Source organism: Metarhizium acridum, assembly GCF_019434415.1.
Source record: "Metarhizium acridum strain ARSEF 324 chromosome Unknown scaffold_272, whole genome shotgun sequence".
Lineage (NCBI taxonomy): Eukaryota > Fungi > Ascomycota > Sordariomycetes > Hypocreales > Clavicipitaceae > Metarhizium > Metarhizium acridum.
In genome coordinates this window covers 945,397-957,238 of record NW_027094024.1, presented here as the reverse complement: position 1 = coordinate 957,238, position 11,842 = coordinate 945,397, and the positions used below count along the sequence as shown (strand labels likewise).

Genomic DNA, 11,842 nt, shown 5'->3' with positions numbered 1-11,842 from the left:
TAGTATATATATATATGTTTTAGGTGAAGAAACGCCTTAACGTAACACAATAGAAAGCCCTTTATGCATTGTAATCACACTAGTATATTCTACTATTTCACAATAATTGTATTTTATCTTACAAATTTTTCACCGGTTTCTATACAAATATGCATGTTTTAGGGGTAAGTTAAGCATTAAAAAAATGCCTGAAATTTAAGGTTTTCATGATATCTTTCCTTATATCTAAACTCTATATATTGACTGTATTATCCCTCTTTAAAGTTTAGAATTCTCTTTTTCTATACTAACACTTTAACACCTATAACTCAACTAATATCTTACTTTTAATAAAACTTTTTTTTTCACTAAATAACCCTATTTTTAGGGTATATAGTGACTATTTCTTTTACCTTAAAACCCTATCTTATTTATCATTAAAAATGGCTGAAAATCCCTTTAATTTTAAACCCGATTTATCTACGAATAATAACTCTATTACGAGTCTTCTAACGCTAAATCGATATTAAAATGACCCTAAAAATAATAAGAGCTATTAATTTAGTTTAAAATCATATATCTTTTAACATAATCTCTTTAATTTTCGATTATTAGAGATTAATTTCAATAAAGAGAGATTAATTCATTATTTTTGCACTTAATAAGACTATTTATTTACTTTTTATAGTAAAGCAAAGCGTTTTCAGTCTTCTAATGGTGTTACACACTATAAAAAAAAACATCCTTCTATTACAACCTTAAAAAACGAAGAAAATTCTAAATTAACGTGTAAGTTATTATCTTTAAACTATTCTTTTAACATATTAATATAATATTATAATACTTTAAAGATATTAATTATTAATTTATTAATATATAGTACCTATTACTACGGAATTACCTTTATTATCCGAAATATCAGCTTAATCTAGTATATCTAGCAGTAAAAGAGGTAATAAAAGACCTAGAAATAATACTATTATTAGTGAATTTTCTAAGGATACTACTCTTATGCTAGCTATTGAGTTTATGCTTTAAAATAACCTATCTTTTACTACTATTACTAGTAAAAGCTTTAAAAAGCTAATAAGCTATTATAATAAGTAAGTTTATAATATTATATTATATATTTAATAGTATTATATTATATATTTAATAATATTAACTTATTTTAGTCAAGATACGAGCTTTTTTCACTATTAAAATATACTTTCTTATATAGATATTTTATATCTAAAAATGAAGAGGAATATAATTAATATAATTCAAAATCAAGTTAATAAATTAGGTTATATATCTATTTAACTTAATATTTGGACTTCTATTAATTCTAAATCTTATTTAGGAGCTATAGCTAATTAGCTAAACTTTGAATTTAATTTAGAATACTATTTAATTGGTTAGTTTATTATTTTTATCATATAATATTATATTATTATTTAACTTTTTAAACTAATTATATTTAGGATTTAAATATTTACCTAATACTTACACTAAAAGTTCTATTAATCTTTGTTTTAATTAATTATTATTAGAATATAATATAAAACCAGAAAAAATATTAAGGTAAGTTAATTATAAGGTTATTTTATGATATTTTATTAACTTATTTTAAATTATAGTTTTACTAGAGATAATAGCTCTAATAATAACACTTTTCTTACCTCTTTTTTAAACTTTTATACGGAAAAAAACCTAAAACCTTTTAATATTCGTTGTACGGCTTATATTTTAAATATTATTGCTAAAGATATTATATCTACGTTTATTACCAAATCAATAACATCCGAAAATATTAAAAAATACAAAAATAGCGAGCTTTTATACTTTTTAATAGAAGAATTTAACCAATTATCTTCTGAAAAACAAAAACAATTTTCTAATTTACTTCCAGGTATTTTAAGTTTTTTTTTATTATATTTATATATATTTTAAGCTAATTATTATATAGGAATTATTAGAAAAGTTAAAAAAATAGCAATTCTTCTTAAAAATAACCAATAACTTTATTCTTAATGGATTAAAGCTTTAAAAGAAGCTAAATCTAAGGGCTTTATAGCTAAAAATAATAATATTATAAAGTTACCATTAGGTAAGTTATATAATATATTTAATAGCTTTTATTTCTATTATTAAGACCTTAAAAATCTATTTAAAACTATTAATAATTATTACTAACTATTTTTACTTAACTTAACAAATGCAATGAGATGGAATTCAACTTTTAGAATGATAAATACGACTATTATGCTTAAAAAAGCTATTATATTATTATAAAACGTTATAAATATAGTAGCTTTTAAAGATGCTAATTTAACAACGCAAGAATAGCTTAATTTAGAGACTTTATTAAGCATTTTAGAGGTTTTTAATGAGCCTATAAAGAAATTACAAAGCTAGGCTTATAATACTATAAGCTTAGTATCTTTTTATATCTTTAAGATATACTTTCTTCTTGAAAATATATTAAAAGATCAAGAAAGTTAGCTTAAAAACGTAAGTTTCTTATATTTTTAAACTTCTTATATTAAAATAATTTAAATAATAACTATTTTAACTTATTTATAGAAAAACGCTTATAATCCGTTAGCTAGAGCTTTTATTTCAGCTTTAAATACAGGTTTAAAGAAACTAAATTACTATTTTCCAAAAAATACTAATAGTAATTATAGTTTTTGGAAGCCTTATTTATTTGCTACTATATTAGACCCTAGATTTAATATTAAAACGGTTAAAACTCGATTTAATATAAATTCAACTACTTTACATTTATTATTAAATGATTTAAAAACAGAATATTAAGAGTAAGTATAAATAATTATTAAAAATAACCTTTTTTTAATATCTTATAACTAATTATATCTTAGAACATATAAATTATATATAAAAGACCCTAAAAACAAGCTTATTCCAAATATAGAAAAAGAAGAAGATTCTTCTTCTAGTTCTAATTTAAATAATAATCGAGTAATAATCGATTTACAATAACCAGCTAAGAAATTAACATCTTATAAAGATTCTAGGCCTAAATTAAAGCCTAGTTTATTTAATAACTTATTTTCTAAGCAAAAAAATAAAGCTATTAAAGAAACTAAAAAAAACGAGATTTTTAGTTATTATAAGCTTAATTTAGAAGATAATAAGGTATTTTTAACTTTTATTATAATAACCTTAACTTTATAAGCTTAATTATATAAAAAAAATACTAACTTTTAATAGGAAGATATATTTATTTAGTGGGCTAATTCTATTAAATCTTTTCCGATTCTTTTAATAATAGCACGAAAATATTTAGCTATTCCAGCTACTTTAGGAGCTATAGAAGGGAATTTTAACCAAGGAGGTAACGTAATTAGTAAGCGAAGAACCTCTTTAATGCATTCTAATATTTAAAAAATTTTATTATTAAAAAACTAGGCTAAAAACAAGGAAAAACGAGTTAAAACAAAGAAATACTATAATTTATTCTCTTATTCTAGCTTAGATTCAGAAAAATCTAAATCAGATGAAAATTCAGCTTTTTCTAGTAGTAATAAAGCTATTTCTAAAGCTAAATATATACATAGTACTAAAAATAGAGAAGAAGAGAAAGATAGTGATATTTATGATGCATAATAGTTTTTTATTAGTATAAAATAAAGCTTTTAATATTTTTTTAAAATTTTATAATAATAAGAAGAACTTTAGCTTTATAAAGATATTTATATTAATATTATAAGTTATATATTTAAAAAGTTACTTGCATTTATATTTTTTTAAATTTAACATTTACTCTTAAGTCTTTTTATAGTATATTTTTAGATATATTATTAAGAATTAATTATATAAAAAATAGTATTATATTAATATTATTTTAAGGTTTATAATAATATATTATTTACTATTATATTTTTAATAATTATTGAGATATTAAATAATAAAGCTTAAAAACTTAAGTTTAATACTATATAAATTTAGAAAAAAGAACTTAAAAATAATAATAATTAAGTAATATAATTAATTAACGCGTTAATAGCTTTAAAGTATTTAATTTTATAAAATTTATATATTTAAAGTTTAGACTTTATATTTTAAATTTTTAATAATATATTTTAAATAATAAAAATATAAATAACTCTCTTATTATATAACTTATAATAATATAAATTAATGCATTTTAAAGGACTAAAATAGCTCTATTTAACTATATAAAAATATTTCTTATAAGCCATATAATTAGCCTTATATATATAAGTAAAAAATTTACTAGCGTTTTTCCCTAATAATACATTTATAGGTATTTTAAGAATGTAATGTATTGTATTTAAATACAATACACGAGAATACAATACAATACAAAATACAATACACAATACACTTGTATTTACTATATCCGTAAGAGCTCTGACTATAGTATAGTTTTATAGTTTTATAGTTTTTGTAGTTTCGAATATAAAAAATTATATTAAATCTAATAAAATACTTATAGAATTATAAGTTTTACGAATACCTAATATAAATCCTATATTATAAGCTAATATTAAAAAAGGTGGGTCCTTATATAGCATTATAAGCTTAAAACTTAAAAAACTATAAAATATAGTTTTTATAGTGTAGTGTAGTGTAGTATGTTTTTAGAAAATTACATAATCTAGTTTTTAAGCTTATAATAAGCTAAAAGGACCTACCTTTTTATATAAGCCAATTGGTTATAATATTAGCTAATTTATGTATTTATTATTATAATTCAAGTATTTCATTAGATTTATTATTAATTATTTAAGCTTTTTTGAAAATTGAAAATATAGTTTTCTTATTAATGCTCTGCTTATAATAATAACTTAAAAGCTTTTTAAGAGCCTTTATTAATTATAATAGTAGAAGATAAGTTATTTTAAAGTATAAATTTAAGAGCTAATATAAGAGTAATATCCTTAACAAATCTATTATTATTACTAGTAATAGTATTATGTTTAGGTCTTTTATTACTTCTTAAAAAGCTAAAAAAGCTAGATTTAGTTAAAAAGTTAAATATTAAAGGTAATTCTATAATAATAGGTATTATTTATAAGTAAATTAATAAATTATAAATTAATAATATAATAGGATATAAAATAATAATATAATAAGATATAAAATAATAATATAATAAGAAATAAAATAATAATATAATAAGATATAAAATAATAATATAATAAGATATAAAATAATAATATAATAAGATATAAAATAATAAAAGAAATAACTTACTAGTTATTTTATCGTTTTCTTTAGCTTTTAATACTATAATAGTAGAATATTTTTTCCTATAATATACTAAACTATTAAAGGATTAAAAATAGCTAGCTAGGTAGGTAAAAGTAAAGTTATAGCTTAACTAGCTATAAAAAAGGTAATTTCTCATAGTTTTTTTACTATTATATTTTTTATAGTTTTTATTATACTATACTATATTATATTATATTAAAATATATTATAATATATTATAAGATAAGAATACCTATAAATGTATTATAAAGCTATAAAATATCTAATATTATTAATAAATGCTTATATAAGTATATTATATATTAAAATAAAGCTAAAAATCACGTGATATTAAATCCTTAAAAATTAACCTTAAAATGTGAATATTAAGCGAGATATTAAGCTTTATAGTTATATCTTAAAATAAAAAGTAAGTAAAGTAAGGCGAATTTTTAATTGCTTATAACTTTTCAATAAAATAACTTATAATAGTAAAAAGTAACGCATTTTAAAGGGCTAATTTAACTCTTCTCAATAATAGAAAATTTTCCCTTATAACCCTTATAATTAGCCTTATAATTCTAAGTTAAAAAAATAAGGGTTTTTTTTACTTAAAATATATTTATAGGTATTTTACTAATACAATGTAATAATGTATTTAAATATCATACACGAAAATACAATATAATATAAAATACAATATATAATACACTTGTATTTACTATATTTATAAGAGCTTTAAATTAATACCTTTTATATTAAATATTTATAATTATTATATAAGTAAAAAAGTATATTTAAATATATAATACCTTATTAATTTATAATAAATTCATTTTCTTTTCTTCTTTTGTTAACTAATTATTTTATTTAAAATTTAATAAGCTTTCTTCTTTTATTTACTCTTAAAGTAATTTTAACTTATATCTTTTTTAAGTTTAACTTAAAATCTTATTTTTATTATATTTATTATTAATATATTTTTATTGATTAATTATTTTATATTAAAGAGAATCTTTTTATTTTACTTATTTTAAAACTTCTCTTTTAATTATAAAGATTTAATATTAATAATTATATTATAAAGTTAAGCTATTATTATATTATAAAGTATAATATTTCCTTACTTATAATTTCTTTTTATATACGCTTATTATAATTTTATAAGCTTTATAAAAGTAACTTATAATATCTCTTTAATAAGTATAAGTTTATTCTTAAATTAAATAAAAAAGTTTATAAATAACTTATTTTAATACTATTATATTTAATTTAACTTAATAAGTATAATTTTCTTTTAATAAGAGTTTAAATATATAAATAAAGTTAAATAATAATATAATATTATATTAAAACTTTTACTCTCGCTCTTAACTATAACGCTAGCTTAAGATCGCCTTTAAAACGAAAAATAACCTAAGATTTAAATTCCTTACACTTAATTACCCTTTATTATAATATTATATTAAGGCTATAATAGGGGTAATATAAAGAATATAATACTAATAGTAATAAACGAAAAAGAAAGAGAGCTTATATAAAGCTATTACTACTTAAATATAAGTAAAGAATAATTTATAAAATAAGTATTATATAACCTTAAGTTAAATGCGATTTAAGATAAACTTAATAATAAAAAACACGTTATTTATAATAAATTAATTAATCTTATTTTAATAGCTTTATTAAAGCGTGTATAAAAACTATTTAAGAAGTATATTATCTAAGAAGTAGTATAATATTACGTTAAAGTTATAGCTATTACTAATAACACTTTAATTATAAAAGTATAGCTTTATAATATGATTATTATTATAGTATAAAAAGCACTTTATAGTATTACCTAATAGAGAACCTAGGTAAGCGTTATAGCTAGCTTAATTAAAGTATAAACCTAAAAATCTTCTCTTTTAGTTATCTTTAATTATTAGTATTATAAAATTATTATTAAAGGTATTATAATTATTAAAGCAATTTAAAACTAAACTATTAAAGATATAATAAAGGCTATAAATTAAGCTTTAAAAAGTAATATAATAATAGCTACGCGTAAATTACTTAATAAAGATATAATTATTATATTTTAAAATAATACTTTTTTCTTTAAGAAAAACATAAATTAAACTTAAGCTACCTTTAAGCTAAAAGTAATAATTTATATAAGAATTCTTAGTATTATAATAAAGGCTTTTCTTATTTAATATATTAAAAAAAAGACCTTATTATTAACCTTAATAGGGAGAATAACGCGAAGATTATACGCGCTATAATATACTACTCTTAAAGTAATATTATAATATAAATAGTCTTAATTTTAGAAGTTAAAGGGATAAAATAAGCAAATAAATTATACTAAATTAAACTTATATATAAGGCTAAGATATTTAATATTAAACTCTATAATAGAACCCTTAATCTACGCTAATACTATAACTATTACAAGATAGGCTATATCGCTAAATACTATAAGGCGATACTAAGGTGCGGCCGGTACGCTGCCGCCTAACCAGAGCTCTTACAAATATAGTAAATACAAGTGTATTATGTATTGTATTTTGTATTATATTGTATTTTCGTGTATTATATTTAAATATATTACATTATATAACTAAAATACCTATAAATGTATTATAAGTAAAAAAAACCCCTGTTTTTTTAAACTTAAGATTATAAGGCTAATTATAAGGGTTATAAGGAAAAATTTTATATTATTTGAAAAAGCTAAATTAGGTCTTTAAAATGCCCTACTTTTTATTACTATAAGTTTATATCTTAAAAAGTTATAAGCAATTAAAAATTCGCCCCGCTTTACTTACTTTTTATTTTAAGACATAACTTTAAAGCTTAATATCTCGCTTAATATCTATATTTTAAGGTTTATTTTTAAAGATTTAGAATCACGTGATTTTTAGCTTTATTTTAATATATAATATACTTATATAAGCATTTATTTCTATTATTAGATATTTTATAGCCTTATAATACATTTATAGGTATTCTTATCTTATAATGTATTATAATATATTATAATATAATACATTATAATATAGTATAGTAAAAAATACAAAAAATACAATACATTTAGAGGTTTGCGCCTAACACGAAGACGGAGAAGAAAGCTGCCCTATAATAGCTAGTAGCAGCTAGCTAAGCCTAGCTAGGTAGCCCTAAAAGTAAGGATAAAGTGAAGTTTACTATAATATACTAACTATACTAGAAATATTCGGGATATAGCGTTACACTAGGCTTAAAATAGTGTAATATAATATAATACTTAAAGAAAACTACGTAATAGCCTTAAATACTTAAATATTAGAATAGTTACTTAATTAGTATATTAAAGCTAACTTAAACTTAGCTTAAATCTTTATTATATACGCTTTAATAAACTATTATTAGAATAGCTAGCTTAATAGGTATCTTTAACTAATATAATTTAAAATATACTTTATATAATTATAAGTTATAATAAGGCGAGAATAACTTAAAATAAAAGTAAAGGGGTTTTTCTTTTTATATAAAGGGTTTTCCCACTTAAACTACATATAAAAGTACTAGAATAGCTTATAATAGCTTTAGGGTACTTAAATAAATAAATAAATAAATAGTTTTATTTAATTTAAAATAATAATTAATATCTTTTTATAGTATTTTAAGTTAATAATTAATTTTTTTATATAAAAGAATTAATAAAGTAAAGATTAACTTTATATATATAGCTTAAATTACTTAAATTACTTAAACTATTAAAATCGCTTAAAATACTAGATATAGGGTTATAACAGCAACTACGAACCTTAGCTAATGTGCCACCGTACAAAGTGGTAGCAGCCCAGCCAGTATTTTACCCAGCCACAGTACGACATAAAAGTTATAGTGCCCCCACGAAGCATCTTGGCCACGTAGCCAATGCACTCTCGGCCGGTCACAAATGATGTAACTTCGCTGACACGTTCCCCCCGTTCCCGTGAAAGCCACGAACGGACCTAGTAAATTCCATTGCATGGAGAAGCCACTGCTGGACTGCGAACCAAGAATCTGCTTTTGGGCGATGTGACCATGATCTAAACTTGACAGCTTAGGGCCTACGAAGGCAGGATCCAAAAGCGAAGACGCGGCGGTGATGAGCCGAAACCTGCTGCTAATAAGCGTCTTCTTAACGCGGTGAGACTGGCGTCGACGGAGGTAAAATATTGGATCGGCCACCAAAAATAGACCAGCGAATACGGCACTGTACAAGTTGACGGTCCATGAGTACGACCCAGCAGAGTCGGAGAAAAGGGGCGGACAACATCAACGAATAATTGAGCATAAGCTCGCGGTGAGAGCCGACGTCTCCGTTTCAAATAGCGTAAACTGCAAGTGCCATGGTCACCGAGACATCCAATCTAAGCATGGATAAGATCATGGCAAACGATTCGCCCAAAAAACACCTGCCTCGTCGGTGTAGTGTCGATTAGGAAGGACGAGACGACCCGGATATGTTCATAGCAGAGAGACCATGTACTCTCCCGAGACTTCGATGGACAATGGGATATTGAACCTGAAAAGTCTTACTGAATTGGAACAGGCCCGTGATGATGGCCAATATGCTGCTGATTGTGTGAGGCAGCATGGACGTTGCGTTTCGTGATAGGACGAGATATTAACCCGAATCATAGTCGTCCGGACGGGCAGACCCGTTGCCGTAGGCAAGTTCGCGTGATACTAGTGCTTGTAGCATTTTATCGCCAATGGAACTTGGAGTCTTGCCAAGGAAAATGTGAACGATACTGGGGCATACCGGAGGACAAGAACAGCCAGAGAGCCAAGGAAATCCTGTCGTTTATGGAGTTGGATTGTTCCCTGATCACTGATTTTCTGCCATTCTAGCCGAGAAGCTGAGTGGGCGGATTCTCTGTGACTTGTGCCAGTAATTTTGTTGTCGATAATTTTTGGGACGTAGCACAAGGAGATGGAAAGGCAAGGGTTCACGCGGGATGGAATTTAGTAGCGGAGGGTTATGCTGTACATGGTTGTCCCGACTTTCCACTCGATGAATAAATGCTCTCAACCTCCCGGGCCCGCTTTGTGGCCAAATGGAGATTTCGATTTCGCCGCTAAAGCTACATATGTCTGGTAGACTTAGCTCAAAGTTTAGAACACGCTTGGCAGTCCAGTTAGCGAGGTTTGTACTAGACTCTATTTAGTCACACGGGTTTAGCTGACATCTAAACATGATGTTAGATCAATCGCCCCGTGTGTAGAGGTAGTCACTAGCAGTTGCCATGGCCAATTGGCTCTCATCTGATGCGTTCCATCGGCTGGGATGCCCATACCCATGGGCAATTAATAGACAACCTACCACATGCAGATTCAAATCCGCTGCGAGGTGAAAGCTGTGTTTGTATATGACCATCCTGGACCTCTCGGCTTGCGTGACTATCTTGCTCCTTTGCCACCGCTATCAGATCCAACAATCTCCTAAGTCGGCTTTCATATGATATGTTGTCGCTGAATCTCTATCTGCTCCAGCTTCTACAAGTGCCTTCACTGCATGCTGTGGTCTGTATATCGTCGAGGATCGCGCCAGTCTGGGCCGTGGCTGGTGGATAACGCAGCCGGTTTGCTCTTTGTAGTAAGCGTGTCACAGTATAAATAAAAGGAGGCTTCTATATAATATAAGATAGTTCTGTTGTTGACTAGCAAATACTAGTTGCAAGCTCTATCTAAAAGTAATTGAATCCAGTCCTCTCATTGCTGTGTAATTCGACGAGTGACCTGATTCGTTTCGAAACGTGACAAAGAACCCTTGTTTTGACCCTCGTGTAAACTTTTGTCCCGCGTGTGCTTTGTCTTGCCGCGGAATAGCTTCTGCAGCTAGTCTAAAACGCACGCAGCCTGTGAACTAGATGGCAAGGGTAAGAGTTTAGATTTCGTTTAGAAATCGATCTCATACATCCACTTCCCCCATTTGCACCAGTTTTTGTATCCTATAACAGGCGGGTATGGAGTAAAGTTCTCGACATCCTTGCAATCGACAAAGGCAAACCTGAGGAAAGGCACCATGTAAGGATGATCGCAGCCCTCCTCAGTTTTCCAAATTCTAAAGACGATTCCTTTGTATAATCCATTAGTATTCCCTATGAACTACAATCTCGAAAGTAGTCGGTTCTTGGACTTACCAGCGCTACCATGGCACTTGAACTGGTCACTATTCTCTGGGTATCCTATGTCTTTATAACCCGATAGGTCTAAGTCGACAGCAGTAGCTCTATTAAGAGCGGGAAGTGACTCAATGTCCTGGAACGGAGCCTTTTTATCCCCAAGGGTATAGGTTGACACCTCCGATTGCCTGTTTCCCAACGCTGGTGCGGCGTTAGCAACAGAGCTAAGTGCAGCAAGCAAGCTGATAACTGAGGTGTAATGCATTGCGGCTTTGGTTGAAGGTTTCAAAGAGTCGAAATAGAATGCTGTAGTAAACGCCTAGATAATCTGGATTGCGGTTGGTAAGGTGCAGATAACATAGGGCAGCAACTCTAGGTATTTATACACACAGTTGCCACAGGATTACAACTTGCGTAACGCCAACGGCATATCATATGCCCTGCTATTTTATTGCCGAGGTGGTAATTACTCCGAAATCATGCCACCCTTC

The 11,842-nt window shown here is 25.7% G+C and overlaps 1 protein-coding gene across 1 annotated transcript; it reads right to left on the bottom strand.

Annotated features, from left to right (window-relative positions):
• Positions 1 to 11,124: 11,124 nt before the first annotated feature.
• Positions 11,125 to 11,616, bottom strand: J3458_013003 (uncharacterized protein; the record flags this gene model as incomplete). Its single annotated transcript, XM_066120246.1, has 2 exons — positions 11,125 to 11,303; positions 11,370 to 11,616. The coding sequence occupies 2 exons, from the start codon at positions 11,614 to 11,616 to the stop codon at positions 11,125 to 11,127; spliced, it is 426 nt and encodes a 141-aa protein (XP_065974883.1).
• Between the last annotated feature and the right edge of the window lie 226 nt (positions 11,617 to 11,842).